Below are 17,267 nucleotides of genomic sequence, written 5' to 3' on the forward strand. Positions count from 1 at the left end.
GGAAATTCTGTGATGCCCAGATGCAGGAGAACTAAAGCCATGAGAGTGCAGACAGAACCAGCAGCCTCACAGGCATCACAGCCCCCTTTCTTTCCCAGAAAGGAAGAGGTTCTTAGTTGTAACAGGACTGAATCAAAATGCTCATCATAGATAAGACAGCTAATATGCTCCAATTGTAAGAAGCAGAAATGAAGAGATACCACAGCGATTATGAACTTCCAATTAGCAGGCACCCACATTGGACAGCTCATAATGTCAGATATACAATGTCAGCCTCCATGAGCTCCTCCAGTCACATCCATATAATCACAGACATATGCATATAAAGAAAACAAACTCTTTCTGAAAGAGCCCATCACAGGTAGGAGCGTTGGCAGTGGCGCCTCCTGAGACCTTAAGAGCTCCTGATCCTTGTGCCACTATACCTTAACAAAGGACAGACACTGGCAATTAGACTAGCTCAAAGTGCAACATGGGATACATTCACAACATGGGATGATCTCATTCCATTTTCAAAAGCAATTAATTTGTAGTATTTGTTTATCGTTTACAATACAGAATTTAGTAAGCTTTGCCTTAAATTTTTCAGAAATCCTTTATTTTAGTTTTATTTATATGTGCAGGTGCTTTGCCAAAATGTGTGTCTGTGCACACTGTGTGTGCTTGGTGCCCATGGAGACCAAAAAAGAACACTGGATTCCCTGGGACTGGAGTTAACAGACAGTTGTGAGCCACTAGACGAATACTGGGAATTGATCTGGGTTCTTTGGAAGAGCAGCCAGTACTCTTAACTGCTGTGCCATCTCTCCAACCCTAGAACCTCTTCCTTTAAAAAATGAATACATTCATTAATAATTTACATACATCTTAAAAAGTAACTGAGTCAATTCCTTGTGCTTACCTCCTCACTGATGCTCAAATACAGCCAGCTATAAAACCACCTCTGGTGCTTACTTTATAAATATTGCTATTTCTTATCTTACAGTCTTCAAAAATCACATGTTTCTGTTCTGACAGATAAGAAATTTGCTTCCTTAGAAGTTCTGCTCCCTTTTCTTGGTTTCTCTGAGATTTGTTGCTATAGTCACTGCTGTTCTTAGAGGCTCTGAGGAAATAGCTTTTTCTGAAAATAATTCTTTGGCTTTCAAAAACAATTTTTGCCAGACCCTGAAATCATGTTAATAACATGCTTAAGCTCATTTTAGACTGTGTTCAATCTATTTCCCCACTGTGTGCTCAGCCTATCTAACTTGCCCTTAAGAAAACAATGAAACCACCCTTACTATATATACCTTGAATTTTCCATGTAATTATGTTATACAATAAGCTAAATGCATAGCTTTGATCTTAAAACTATATACATTACCATGCCCCTCATCCAGAATAAAGTATGTATGCATGGTAATCATTTGCTGAAAGCAGGCAACAACAGCAATATTAAAGAAACCAAAGGTCCACATAAATGTTGGAACCAGCAAGTGGACAGAGGTTGATAACATGTTTGCAGTTTTGAGTGCTATCTTGGGTCAGCTTGGATCAGTCAAACACCTCTTGTCAAACACCTCTTGTAAGTTTTTGTAGAATAGAATCCTTTCTTCCTCCCTTCCTTTCCTTTCCTTTTCCTCTTTCTTTCTTTCTTTCTTTCTTTCTTTCTTTCCTTTCTTTCTTTCTTTCTTCCTTCCTCCCTCCCTCCCTCCCTCCCTCCCTCTCTCTCTCTCTCTCTCTCTCTCTCTCTCTCTCTCTCTCTCTCTCTCTTTCTTTCTCATATGTTTTTTGTGCTGCTCTTCAATAAATACAAAGCAAAATCCTTTATTAGGGAAAAACAGATACAAATGAAGCGAGACACAGGAAGACAAGTTTCAACTTTGGATTCACTCTTAGTCTAACTGCCACAAGAGGAAGAATCGTTTTTAACATGTACTGTGACAACAATAACAAATATACTAACCAGAGGAGCTGAAGTTTTCAACTAGCATCTCCTTTGGTCCTTAATTTTAAGGTCTCACAAAATATCTCCATTGTCTGTTTTATATCAAAACTATTTCTGCCATTTAAATGTTCTGGCCATATTTTTAAAAATGTATTCAAATAGTAAAGCAAATGTAAGATCAATAAAGCAGAGTGTACTGCAGAGGGAACATTCTATTTTAACTAAGATACATTTTAAAGTCAAGTCTGTGAGGTTTAGTTCTGTAAAAGATTCACTTGTGTGCATATACATGGGTAATTGTTTCAATCATGTTTCTCCATTCATTGGCTTTATGCAGATTAAATGACCTTACTCTGTCTGTTTTTATATTTTGAACAGGGCCTCAGACCTAAGTAGGCCCCCAGATCTTATCACAACTGACTACATGATGGAAATACCACTCAGGACATAAAACTCAGCACATAGACAGCACCACCTGCAAATGAAAACAAAGACCTAATCCATCAAAATCCATAGTTCTGGGAAACTCCCTGTAGTTCTGCTTCTGGCTGACTAAAATTGTTAATTGAAGTATGTGAACCCAGAAAATAGTTTTGTGCTTAAAGGCTCATTCTGAGAAAGGCTCAGATTTCAAACACGGTGCAGTAACCAGCTGGCTAAAACCAGTTAAATAAATCCATGTCTAAGCAGTCTTCTCTCTAGCTTTTTCTATCAACGTAAAGAATGGGTATGGTATACACATACAGCACAGCTTTGACACTGATTGAAGGATACCTTGATTGCTAACCGTGGCTACTCTCTGTACAATGGGGTGAAGTACACTTTCCAAATTCTACTATTCAATTATTCTAAACAAACAAACTTACTCATCTTCAAAAATGCTTAAGGAGTCTAAAAGCTTACCTTTCTGAGCTTTCGCTGTTATTTCAAAATATTTGACAGTGAGGTCCTGAATAGACAAAACAGCCATGTGAGCTTTCCGCTGCCAGTCAGCATCTTCCTTCTGTAGACTCTCAATTCTTCGAGGGCCCAGGTAATCATTCTCCATGGAGATCTTCAGAGAGAAAGGGGGAAAACCTTTTACTCATTCCTCAAACAATTTTATGGCTATAATATGCCAGGCAGGTACCAGTCAAGCTTAGTGCTAAAATAAAGAACACTACTTGCATCTTGCTCTAGAAGAGAAGTTAGTGATTTTTAAACTAAGTGACTTAACAACAGAGCTGAAGAAGACTTTTGACATGGGAATGTGTCCTTCCAATCTTCCCTGTGTACCTTCTTCCATCCTCTCCACTCCCACCCGCCCCCTCTAAACACACATACAACAAAGCATCTGGTCATTTCTGACTGTTAAGGCAATGAGCAATTTATTTCCTTTCTTACAATAGCTATATTTTAGGTTAACAATTATAAAATCTCTTTTAATTTACTGTTTTTCCTTTTTTAAAGAACACTAAGGTCTGGCATATCCCAAACAAGCACTCTATCCCTTTTAGATAAAAGTAAACTAGCTATATATTGCAAAAGTCACAAACAACAAAGGTGAAAACAAAATGAACAGAAATGGACCGTATATCCATATATATAAAATCCTGCTTTATCATATGGGAAAGACTGATTTAAATGAGATACATTTAAGCAGAGCATCGTGGCTCATGTCTGGTACCCTAGTCCTTGGAAGGATGAAGCATAAGGGGAAAGAATGTTAGTGTCACTGTTCAGGATTAAAAACCAGGAGTTGGAGTGTTGGTATATGCCTTTAATCCCAGCAGTCAGGAGGCAGAGTTCAGTCTGGTCTACAGGGTAAGTTTAAGGATAGCTACAGCTTCCTAGAGAAACCCTGTCTCAAAAAGGGGAGAGGGGCTAGAGAGATGGCTCAGCAGATGAGATGACTGGCTGCTCTTCCAGAAGCCCCAGATTCAATTCCCAAAACCATACAGTTCACAACTATCTGGATACAGATCAAAAGCATAGATAAAATAAATTCCAATTACATACTAGATTATCAAAGAAATAAAAGTATATAAAATATACTACTGATGTCATCTTTGGGTGGCATATTTTCAGACACTTTCTCCCTATTTAATAACTGCATTTTCCAAGGGCCAGGAATATAAGTCAATGGTAGTGCTCCTGCATATATCTGCATTTCCAGAGAAATAAAATCAAAGTATATAAAATATACTATTGATGTCATCTTTGGGTGGCAAATTTTCTACCAGACATTTTCTCCCTGTTCAATAACTGCATTTTCTAAGGACCAGGAATAAGTCAGTGGTAGAACTCCTGCCTGTATTTCCAAGATCCTGGGTTTAATCTTCAGCACCTTAAACAAACAAGCAGACGAACAAACAAACAAAAAACACCCCAAACTGTAGTTTCTACCAGGCATGGTAGTTCAAACCACATCCTAGCACTGGGAGGAAGGTTGGAAATGTTTTGTCAGCGTAATCTACCAAGTAAGACCTTGTCAAAAGAAAACTGAGAAAATAGTGAAGAGAAAAAGAGAATGGCCAAGAAAAGACCCTATATTTTGTACTTTCTTCCTGAATGAAATTATACTTGACAATGAAAGTGGCATTGTTATGTCATCAAACAGGAAGAGACTGTTTCATTTCTTCTTTAGGCTAGCAAGCTCTATCAATGAATGGGCTAAGGGCCTGTTACCCAGAAGTTTCCTGATTCTGCTCAAGAAACATGGAGCTCATTTTTCTCTAAGATCAAATAAGGTAAAATGAGAAGTGCCTCCTGTGCAGTGTATAGGTGAGAAAGAGGAGGTGGTAAAATGATCAGAACCCAATGTCTCATTACTTGTGGGAAATAAAACTATGTGAGTCCTGCTGGCATTCCTTCTACACTCCGCCTAACAGTTATCTAGCAACAGCCAGGTAGGCCTGGCTTGATATAAAAGGGACTGTTTGGCCTCTCTGACTCTCTGACCCCTTTCTCCTTCTCTCCCCTTCCCCCTCCTCCTCCTCTCCATGTATTATTCCTGGCCAGCCTCTTCCCCAACACACCTGCCCCTGTGTATGTATGTCCATGTGTGTCCTCTCTTTCTCTGCTTCTACTCCCTTCTCAACTCCCCCAAATAAACTCTATTCTATACTAGACCAGTCGTTATAGCTGGTACATGGGGGTGGGGGCTGGGGGGAGGAGAGAACCATACTAAACTCTAAAAAAACATATCCTGGTCTTTATAAAACACATCAAGTCCCCTTTCTGGGATTATAAAACTGGTGTCAAGCAAATAGTATTATGGCAGGAATAGCACCTGACCTCCTGACATGCTGTGGTGCCAAGTGTGTGCTAGCATTCTGGCTTGGCACCTCACATTCTTGATAGTAATTCTCTTCTTGGACTCTACTGTGGCTAGTAGTTGAAAATATTAAGTGTATAGTTTAAATAAAGAGGCCAGTGTAGGAAGGGATGGTAGAGATGGCTCAGCATGTAGAACTTTCTACTGGTCTTCTAGAGGCCTTGGCTCCTTCTGTTCCCAGCAACTATGAATGGTGGATGACAACCATCCATAACTCCAGCCCCAGGGGATTCAATGCCATCTTCTGATCTCCATGGGCACCAGGCATAGATGGTGCACATACATACATGTGAGCAAACACTCATACACGTAAAATACAATAAAAAGTAAAGCAAAATGGGGGGAACATACACACCAGATGATTCAGAGGATACAAAAGTGAGTAGGTGTAGTCTCACAAAAAAATTTGTAATACAATAGAAGGGAAATATTGATACAGATTTTTTTCCACAAAATTAGAAGACATAGTTCTATTATTTACTAACAACAAGATCTTTTGCAAATACCTTATTGAATCAATAATCCATTTAAATGATCATGGTGTAGCATGCCTGAAATCCCATGTACAGACAAAGGCCTTTCTGCCTCAGCCTCCCTCACCTCCAAGTTCATCCTCCTGCTACCTTCTAATGCTAGTTTTGGACTCTGCAAATGCTTTCCTATACTGTCAAAGGGGAGGTTAGAGAGATGTCCTTCTTTCTTCTTTCTGCGTGCCTTTGACTCTGCTGTACTGTAGGGAGGCATCATCCCAGACTTGCTTCTATACACCAGAACTAACAGTTCCTTCCTCAATAACAGAATTAAGTTTGCAGCTTTTTCAATCCCAGCTTCATATTGCCAAGTACTAGCATCTTCAGTGCCCTGTCCTTAGAGGTTTGGATCTAAGTGGGCTATCAAGGCTGATACAGGAAGCAACATGGAACATGCAGCTCCATGGAGCCTTCCTCCCTCTGTGTTTAACTCAATATAGCCAGCCCCTCCCTTTGTTTTTCACCTCTCAAAGGTGGCTCTTTTTATAATTGCCTCCTTTGAGGTAGCTTACTTTCTTACCATAAGTATCTGCTCCACTTTATACCTAGTTAACAAATCTTTCTATTACAATGCTCACTGTTGATTTTCTAGCTTAATTTTCCAGTCAAACCCCAACAGATTTAGCTATGGAATAGAATTTAATAAACACAACCTAGAATGTACAAACTCAAAGCTCCTAGCTCAGAACATTGAGACAGAAATTATTTCCACCTGCATGAATAAACATTGTATCTCTGAGCAACAGACAAAAGGAGGGAATAAACATCTAGAAAACTGGAATTTTGTACTATGGCTTTTGTGGGAGGAGGTTAAAAGCAAGACAATACCTCTGTCATCTGAAGTGCTGTTGGATTAGTTATGCCTTCAAAAACAACATAAACATGCTTTATGCAGCGTCTCCTCTGCTGCTCTGTAGAGACTGTTGAACGAAGCAGCTATATTGCTGCAACCAATTGCTAGAAACCTTGCCTTGTCATTTTATGTACTCGAGGCACTAAGCAACAATCCTATCCTTTTTAAAAAAAAAAATATTTATTTTTTATTTATATGAGCACACTGCAGCTGTCTTTAGGCACACCAGAAGAGGGCATCAGATCCCATTACAGTTGGTTGTGAGCCACCATGTGGTTGCTGGGAATTGAACTCAGGACCTCTGGAAGAGCAGTCAGTACTCTTAACCACTGAGCCATCTCTCCAGCCGAACAATCTTCTCTTAACATCTTTTCCTAACTTGGAAAACCTTTAGATGTTGCAGCAGCCCTGTTCAGCTGGATTATGTACTAAAAACAGTGACAGCTCTGTTTGGAATTTTAAGGCTAGAGAGAAAACAGAGCCTGCTTTAACATGGAAAAAGGTGTGTGTCAGTTTTGTTAGCCAGCAGAGTAAAAGGAATTTATAAATACAAATTCTCTGGCATGGAACTCCTTAAGTACATCAGTGCTAGGATACTGTATTTGTAAGAAGTTATTATGGTACTTCTGTGTATTGTTAAGATATTGGGAGAACCTAATTTCGGATTCTTCAGTGAGGCAAATGCCAACACAGATTTGTGAATATACTTACTGATATCGTAAGTATAATGTAACTTTTTTAGGCACTAAGAACGTTTGCTCAATAATAAGCATTATCAAGAACCTTTTTTTAAAGCCTTATTTTATGTCTTTATTTGTATGTATGTGTTTGCTGTGTGTATGTGTTGTGTGTGTATGTGTTCTAAAGTGACTGTGGAGGCCAAAGAGAGCATTAGATCCTTTGGAGTTGAGTTACAAATGGTTGGTTAAGCCACCTATGGGTGCTGGGAACCACATTAAGATCCTCTGGAAAAGCAGTAAGCATTCTTAATCATTGACCCCTCTCTCCTGCCCCATCAGAGCTTCTTAATACACCAGCCAAGACTGAAATAGGTATACCAGCATGCACCTGTAATCCTAGCTACTCTGGATGCCAAGAAGGCAGATCCAAAGTTCAAGACCAGATTGTGCAGTGTGAGGGTCGGGGATGCTGGCCAGTAGCAAAGTGTCTGAGTGGCATCAAAAGACCCTGTATTTGATTCCCTGCCATAAAAGATCAGTATCCAAACAGGAGATGCCAATTTAAAAAAAAATGGCAAAGGACCTAAGGAAACAGGACATGTGACTAGCTGGCATGTGAAAATTGTTCTAGATCACTAAACTATTCATCAGGGAAAGTAAATCAAACCCACAATGAGGTATTATCACACTCCTATTTAATTGGATATTCACAAAGACAAAAGGTCACAAATACTGGAAAGGAAGTGAAGAAAGGGGTAGGTTTTGTACACTACTGAGGGAACACATTAGTGTTAACTATTATGGTAGCTCCTCAGACAAGCAGAAACAGACCACACAGTCTTCCAGTCCTACATCTCGGTGTATATGCAAAGGACTTGCCGTCAATATGCTGAGATGTGTGTGTCCAATGTTAACTCCACATTTATTCACAACAGTGAAGAGATGGGATGAATGTGCATGTTCATCAACAAGACGAATAGACAGAGACAGCACAGACATGCACACAGACACATAAAACTGCCACTCAGCCTGTACTAAGGAGGAGAATGGTACTAACGCATGTAGATAGGAGGACTTGGGGCATAGGGAAGAATTTAGTTACAGGACACAAAATTTCTTTTAGGAAGACTAAGTTCAAGAGATCTATACAACATAGTAAAATATACTTAACAATATATAATACTCTTTAAAAACGTAACAGCAGATCTTAAGTGTTCTCACCAAAATTTGGCAAATTGTATCTGGTAACTACTTCAGTTGTGCCCTTCTACAGTGTGTAAAATATAAAACACTTGACAAAGTTTAAGTATTAACTTTAAATAAAAATAAGTTGTAAAGGTACTGCTAAAAGTGATTTTATTCAATATACCAATTGAGACCTCGCTATCATAGTTACCATGTCTCCCTAACCCCAAAGGTTCATCTGTTACAAGCTTGTGCCCAGGGTGGTGGTAACGGAAGTTTGGGAAGCCTTTAGGAGGGAGTGCCTAGTAAGAGGCTCCTCTGTCAGCTTAGGGCCTGCCTGCCTGCACCATCATCTCCTCACACTTGCACCTCCGTTACTGCATCCACCAAAAGCTGTCTTTCTGATGTTCTCTCCGGAGCTGGCAACATGCTTAGACTACTAACTTACCTTTCCTCGGTACTCAAAAGACCCTGCCTTGGACATTCTGTTTCAGCAACAGAAAACAGACCAATATATTGACATACTATAAACATTAAGTCTTCCAATCTATTACTATATTCTACCTTTCCAGTTAGACATCCTGTAATTTTAGTAAGTTTATTGTTTATTGGCAAAGTTTATTGTAATAAAGTTTTGGTATTTATTTGTTCTGAGCCCTAGGTCATTAGGCATGCTAGGACAGGTGGCATACTACAGAGCAACCTCCACATTAGTTTACAATTCTTGCTTTATAGTACTACCATTTTTATTTTCATATTTTAATAATTACTGAAAGTTTTGTGTACAAAAATTGCTCATGTAGATGGCATTTAATTTTTTTTTCAATTTTAAACTGTTCCCTTCTAGAAGATAGTATACAACTCAAAGCTTTCATACTGACTATATCCCAAAACTCCACTAAATTTACATATTCTTCCTAATAACACCATTTAGATTCCTTTGAATATCCAGTGCGATCTTCCTAAGAGTACTAGGTCTTACTTAACTTTTTCCAATGTATGTATTATTTGATTGCCGTATTGGTTTACTCCTGTGGCACCCACCAAACTAATCCCGAGGAAAAAGAGTGAGAAGGCAGAAATACAAGCTGGGAGAGGGGCTCAGGGTCAGACCTACATAGTGAGCTTCAGGACAGCCAGCAATATAGACAAAGACCCTGTCTCAAAGAAGAAAAAGACACACACACACACACACACACACACACACACACACACACACACACACACTGTTTACTGACTTAAAAGAAATTTGGACTAAGTTTGGTCTCACAGATTTTTGTCTAAGTTTTGTCTGTTTCCTTTCTTATTCTCATCTTTTTCCTTTTTAATTCCATCCATTTTCTGACTTGTTTGTTTCGCGGTACTGAGCACACATTCTACCACTGATTTTTTCTAACCACGTCAGTTAGAAGCTTCAGGAGTTATTTTAGACTCCTCTTTAAGAAATACTTTTTTGTGGGGTAGCAGGTAGGGTTTCATGACAGGGTTTCTCTGTGTAGCCCTGGCTGTCCTGGAACTTACTTGTAGACCAGGCTGGCCTCAAACTCAGAAATCCACCTACCTCTGCCTCCCAAGTGCTGGGACTAAAGACGTGCACCACCACTGCCCGGCTCTAAGAAATATTTAATGTCAAATATTGTACAAGCTGAGCTTCAGTTTCACACATGATGTCTTGTCAAGGGTGCAGAGTCAGCACTCCCAGAGACATCGATACACCGACACAAGTGAGTCCTTTCTGAGACACGGTGACAGCAGCACTATGGACTAGCCAGAACCTCTGATGACTACCAGTTAGAAATACATTTATATTGCTATCAATTCAATATAAATACCTTTACATACAAAAACATAGCAGTAGAATAAATGTCAGCATCAGTAATAGCACAGTGGTTACATATACATATTGCTACTTTCCCTACTTCAAGACTTGTAAACTGATAATTATCCCTACACACAATACACATCGTACCAATGAGTCAGAGTGAAACACTTTTATACCGCTACTTTAGGCACTAATTTAGCTTTATAAATTAAGATAAAATCCAGGAATTAGAGTGGTAAAGGAGCTGTCTAAAACATAAATTCTAGGTTTAAATTTATTTTTTGAAATTTTACTGCTATAGCTAGCTTGACTATAATCTTCTGTTTAAGTCTCAATTCTCAATTATTGTGCCCGTTAGTTTTATGTCAACTTGATACAAAGCCATAGTCATTTTAGAAGAAGGAACCTCAATCAAAACAATGCCCCCTACTAGATTATCTTGTGGGTAAGCCTCTTGATTGATAGGACTGGGGGTTGAGGGGGACGCACAGCTCACTGTAAACAGTGCCACCCCTTAGGCTGGTGGTTCTGGGTTCTATAAGAAAGCTGCCTGAGCAAGCCATGGGGAGCAAGTCAGTAAGTAGTGCCTCTCTATGGCCTCTGCATCAAGCCCTGCCTCCAGGTTCCTGTCCTATTTGAGTTCCTGTCCTGACATCACTGATAGACTATGATGAGGAATTGTAAGCTGAAAAAGTCTCTCCTCTCCAAGTTGCTTTTGGTCAGGATACTTTATCACAGCAATAGTAACTCTAAGACAATGATCTTCAGAAGAAATAAAATATAACATATGCACAAGATACTATGTAATAAGCAATTGATTTTAGTTGTGCTTATTATAACAAATAGTTTGCCAAACAATTTTAATTCCCTTTTTAAAATGTGTATATTTTATAACTTAATGGTAACTAGTAATAATATAATTTTACAACATTCTTTCGAATTGCACCAACCTAAACTGATGACTATTACTAACTATAGGCAAAGATATAAATGAGTAATTTGTGTAATACTACTGACCATATTCATCTGACACACTATGAACTCAATAACTGGATATAGTGAATTACTAGGAAATAGGCCTGTATTCTTAAGAAGCACAAAAGAACAAAACATTAGGGGCTGATGGTGTGAGGGGTAATAGTTTAGAACAAATATAGTAAAATGTCATTTTTACCTTAAAGATAGTTAATAATGTAAATAAATGTTTCTCCTCACACTGTTCACAAGAAAAACGGAGTAACTAGTAACAGTAGCTCGCTCACAGTCTACAGATTTTCTCAAGTGGATATTCAATACTCACTGTGTTAATTAATAGAATCTTAAGTAGTAGATCGTGAATTGCAAAGGTGCAGCACGGCCACAGTCCAGAACTGGTGGGACGACCCTGTCATCTAATTCTTTTCTGCCTTTCAGGTTACAGTCTCAAAAAATGTCTACAGTTGATTTCTAGAAGTTAAAGTCTATTCTTTAAAAAGCTAAAGTAAATTCTAATGTCCAATCTTAGGTTTCTGATACCCTTTTAATACAAGTGCCAAATTTAATTTTAAATAATTGACAATTCAGTATTTTTGAAAAATTTACGATTAAGGCATTTATGTGTCCCAACAAGGATTTTGGAGAGGAAAGACCAAGAATCTGTTTGCATTATTTAAAAAACTTCTTTTGTAATTAAAATGTGTGACTAGCAAGTCTAAGAACTATTGAGAAGAATGGCTACAGTCTAGACTTCAAACAAACAAACAAACAAACCAAGATACCTTGATCTGCTGTCTTCGCAGCATAGCAAGCTCTCGCATGTCTCGGAATGGCTGAAGTAAATACTGGTAGAGTTCAGTTGTAGCCTCTGCAAGGCTGCTGTAGGCTTCATCCTCCATCTGATACAGGTCCAAAAGCTCCACCATGCTTTCTATAGTCTTGTGCTTGTCCAAGAGCTGTGAACAAGAAAGTTTCAATACTAAGAAAACTAAATACAGTAACTGATAATACTATACCGCTTTTGAGCCAGAATCATGAAGGAAGTAAACACAGTTTGTACGTCATCACTCATTTCTATGCTTCAAGTGTCTCACTGTATACACCACAACCTGATTCATTAGAGAGAAAGGGATACTACCTGCCTGCCTTTAAACTGTCATCTAGTAAATGTTCTCCAATCACATGATGAAACAAAGCCAAAGAATACTCTATCACTGTGCTGGCTGGTTGTCGGTGCAAACCTATACACATCTGAGAAGAAGGAGTCTCAACTGAGGACTATCTCTGCCATGAGGCTAGCCTATGGGCTTTTCATGGAGTATTTTCTTGATTACTACTTGATGCAGAAGGGCCCTGCCCACTGGGGGTGGTGTCATCCCTACACAGATGGGCCTGGGTTATATAAGGTAGCTAAGTGGAAGCTATAGAGAAGTTTGGTGACATCCTCATCTATACAGTGAATGGGAAAGCAACCTCAGCAACATAAGATTCCATCCCAGAAACTACCACCACCAGCATGCAACAGAGACAGACACAAACACAAGCCTACTACCTCCCAAGCTTATCAAGACATCTTAGGATATTAAAAAAAAAAAATCTTAAAAACTGAACAGAACTAGTATATTGAGTATGGGATTTTTTGGTTTTGGTTTTTGTTTGTTTTACCACAATGAAATTATAATAACTAAAAAATTCTCAAAAAACTGTAAGAGACGGATGACATGGCTCAGCACGTTGGTACTTCCAAAGGACCCAGGTTTGACTCACAGCACCCACATGCTGGTTCAACAACTGTAACTCCAGTGACAGAGGAAGACTCCTCTTCTGGCCTCCAGGGCCTCTCCAGGCATGCACACATGGTACACAGTCATACATTCAGGAAAACACCCACACATATAAGAAATGAGTAACTTTTTTAAATACTGAAAAGTAAAGAACATGTTTAAAGATATATCAAAAGAATCACAAGAAATGCAAAAAAATATATTTTAAACTGATTATTTTATTTATTGTCTGCATGAGAATGGTTCAAACTCTACATGCTAAATTGAAACATTTTAATAGGCTGTATTTCTCATTATATATGAAAAATACACTATATACTTTTCACTATTAAACAAGCTGAAAATTAATAGACTCTCAGACCTAGAGCACTGATGGGTCATGAGACAGGCTGCTATCCTGACAGGCAGGTCCAGAGAGCTATAACTTTCTGAAGGAGAAATCAAGAACAGAAGTAGCCTGTGTGAGGGGAACTGAAGTTTTGTGTCCAAGCACACACATCCAACTGCTCCAGAGACAAGCACGGTCATTGCTTAGGCCTAGCATTTCAAGGCCAGCCTGGGTACCTGTTCTCTCAGAAACAACAAAAACTTAAGTAAATATGGAAAAAGAAAGGAGGAAAAGAGGAAGGAGAAAGAGGCAAGGAGGGATGAAGGGCAGGCAAGCTCACTTTCTGGGAACCAAGAAGAACAGGATGGGAAAACCTAAACTGAATTGGTGAAATGTGGCCATCTCACTGTAGACAAACTTACAAGTCACAGTGTGAGTCACACTCTGGACTGGGAATGTGGTGGGATACTTGTCTTGACATGTCCCAGACCTCAGCCAGGTTCATACCTAATACCACAGAGGAAGAACAAGGCCCTATCCTAACCTTTGTGTTTTACTTTCTGGATGAGAATGATTCTTGCCTAAGTTAGGGTTTTACTTCTGTGAAGACACCATGACCAAGGCAACTCTTACAAGGACACAACATTTAATTGGGTCTGGCTTTCAGGTTCAGAGGTTCAGTCCATTACCATCACGGTGGAAGCATGGCAGTGTCCAGGCAGGCATGGTGCAGGAGGAGCTGAGAGTTCTGGAGGCCCCTAGGAGACTGGCTCTCAACATGGTTAGGAGGGTCTTATCGCTACACCCCCCCCCCCCAACACACACTGACACACTTTCATCAACAATGCCAAACCTCCCAATAGTGCCGCAACTCCCCAAGCCAAGCATATTCAAACCACTACAGTTCTCATGTTAAAAATCCCCCCCAAAATCCCTTCTGAGTCTAGAAGAGTAAATTCTGGATAGCATTCTGTGACATTCTGTTCTTAAGAAGGCCTTCCTTCAAGATAAGCATTTGACCAGAGCCTACACTACTAGAGTTTACCAGAACCTTACTATCTACACGAAGAGACCTAGATCCAACTCATAACCTCCCTTGCCTTTTGTCACAGGATGAGGGAATGAGGTCAAACACTGAGAAGCACTTGTCAAGACAACAAACCCAAGGCACAACCTATATGACTGCCACCTCAGTGTCACACAGAACACTTCCCCCACACTTCCTCTCCATCTAGTACTTTGCCATCATACTAATAGAGTCTCCTATGACAACAAAGAATCAACTGACTAAAGGATACACCTCAACAAGGTCTCTAGGAAAATTCAAAGACAACATAAACCATCAGACAAAACATAACTATCAGATAAAAATTTAACCTGATACCTAGAATAACAGTCTTAATTCCTAAGCCCAGTAGTTCTCAACCTCCTAATGCTGTGACCCTTTAATACAGTTCCTCATGTTGGAGTGACCTCCAACCATAAAATTATTTTAGTTGCTATTTCATAACTGTAATTTCACTACTATTATAAATGGTAATATAATTATCTGATATTCCGGGTATCTGATATGTGACCCCTGTGAAAGGGTCATTCAACCACAAAAGGGTCAATACTCACAGGTTGAGAACAACAACTATTCTAGCCAGCTAAACATAAAACTACAATCTAAACACCTATTAACATCATCTTTTCCACTTAGTAGATTATGTCCAGGCTCTTAATACAAAATCAGAAGACATACTGAAAGACAAAGTAATCTGAAGAGAAGAAATCATACTAACCAGATTCAGTTAAAAACAAGATAGATAGTGGGATTAACAAAACAAATTCTACATGACTATAATACTTTATACTTAATCAGAGAAAAGAAAATAGGATTAGCTGGATTCTCTGACAGAGTAGACTTTAGAGCAAAGGAAGTTATCAAAAACAAAAGAAGATTAAACAATGAAACATCCTTAATATGTGTACATGTGCAAATGGAGCACCAAAATTCAAGACAAAAGCAGCCTGCAGGAGAAAAACTTGGAATCTACTGTTAAAGAGGAGACCCCATGAACCAACCCCACATCCATCAACTGGATATAGCCACCATCTATCTACCAACCACTCCGTGTCACTGCAACGGAACACATTCACCATTCTCAAGCTCACACATTCACCAAGACAGACATCTATGTCATAAACATGACAAATTTAAGATTAGAAAGCTTATCAAATATGTTCTCAACCTCTAATAAAATTAAAATAGAAATCATTAGCAGAAAGACTACCAGATCTCTTAAATACTTAAAAATTAACCAAGTTAATTCTAAATAAAGCATAAGTCAAAGAAAAAGTCTTTTAAAAAAAATCATGCTGGCTCAGCATACTGCTCTTGCAGAGAACCAAACTTTATTCCCCAGTACCCATGCTGGATGGCTCACTATTGCCCAGAACTCCAGCTTGAGGGGTACCTGACTTCTGACCCCCTTAGGCACATGCACTCACATTCACATGTACATACATACCTATTATATACTGACATAAATAAACTCTTATAATTGAAATAAAATCTTAAAAAAACATTAAGTGAAAATATAACCTCAAAATTTTGGATACACAGAAAAGCAATACTTAAGGGGGAAATGTATAAAACTGGAAATAAATATTTTAAAATATATAAAAACCAATAAGCTTCCACTTTAAAAAAAAAAAAAAACAGAAAAAGATAAAATTAAGTCCACAGTAAGCAGAAGAAATGAAAACAAAGAAAAGGGCTCATGAAATTGCTTAATGGGTAGGGCATGCAACCCCAGGGAATTGCTGAAAGGAAAGAACACTCCCCCCCTCACACACACACACACAAACACACAACCCCTACCTAAACAAATAAAACTGCCAGGCACAGTAACAGAGGCAGAGTCTGTTGACAACCTACTCTTCAGAGTTCCCGGCCAGCTAGAACTACATAGAGACCTTGTCTAAATTTAAAAGGTTGATTTTAAAACTAATGATATCAATAAAATAGAAATCACTAAATAAAAAATGATAAATGATTCTATGAAAATAATAAAACTGTTAACAAGAGTTCATGAAAGGTTAACAAAGAGAATACATAAATACTAACATCAGAAGTTAAAGAGGATTTGTCCCTTACTGGTCCTGATCCTGGACAGCAGAAACACACTAAAAGAGAAGGTTTGGAGGATAAAGATCTATATGAGCAGCATGAAAATACTCTAAAGTGCTACAGCTACACAAACAACTGAAGAACAGTTCTGGTATTCTTCTTGCTCCAGGAGAAAAACTCATAATTGTTATATACTACAATTTGAAGGTGTGACTACAAGAGAATAAAAAATAGACCCAAGTCTCCAACAACAACAACAACAAAAGACTACAGTGTTGACTATTTATAGCATACTCATAAAATACCTTCTTGCTTTGTCCAAACATTTCAGCCACACTGCATTGCAACAGACTTCTCAGATTATAAGGGACACAATATATGTCATTTCTTTTGTCAATGAACTTGCTTGAAGTCTACTAGATAAATACATTAATCAAACTCACAGAAAATTTAAAATTGCAATGTGAACACCCTGCGGAAGAGGTTCACCACTTGCAAATAAACTTGCCAATTCATGCATCAGGAAGGCCATAAGGGATTCTATGCACAAAGGGAAGCAAGGTGTTCCTTTCAAACATCCCAGGTTTCAAAGAATCAATAAGGAATTATTTCCACACACAGAGATCTTAGCTTTGGTGTAATGTCACACCCACAATTCTAGCACTTGGAAGGCAGATGTACTAAGATGTCCTACCCGGCCAAACAAAACAACAACGACAACAAAACACAAACAAATAACCTCTAAAAAC

The 17,267-nt window shown here is 38.7% G+C and overlaps 1 protein-coding gene across 1 annotated transcript in view; it reads right to left on the reverse strand.

The window, feature by feature from the left end:
* The window catches only part of Jmy (junction mediating and regulatory protein, p53 cofactor), a 69,781-nt gene that overhangs the window by 28,820 nt on the left and 23,694 nt on the right, over positions 1 to 17,267 (reverse strand). Inside the window, exons 2-4 of the mRNA XM_076926951.1 lie at positions 12,074 to 12,247; positions 2,797 to 2,984; positions 955 to 1,123 (exon numbers count right to left, since the gene is read on the reverse strand). Coding sequence (XP_076783066.1) covers positions 955 to 1,123; positions 2,797 to 2,984; positions 12,074 to 12,247 — 531 coding nt within the window. The remainder of the gene's footprint in view (positions 1 to 954; positions 1,124 to 2,796; positions 2,985 to 12,073; positions 12,248 to 17,267) is intronic.

Source organism: Arvicanthis niloticus, chromosome 29 (genome assembly GCF_011762505.2).
Source record: "Arvicanthis niloticus isolate mArvNil1 chromosome 29, mArvNil1.pat.X, whole genome shotgun sequence".
Taxonomy (NCBI): domain Eukaryota; kingdom Metazoa; phylum Chordata; class Mammalia; order Rodentia; family Muridae; genus Arvicanthis; species Arvicanthis niloticus.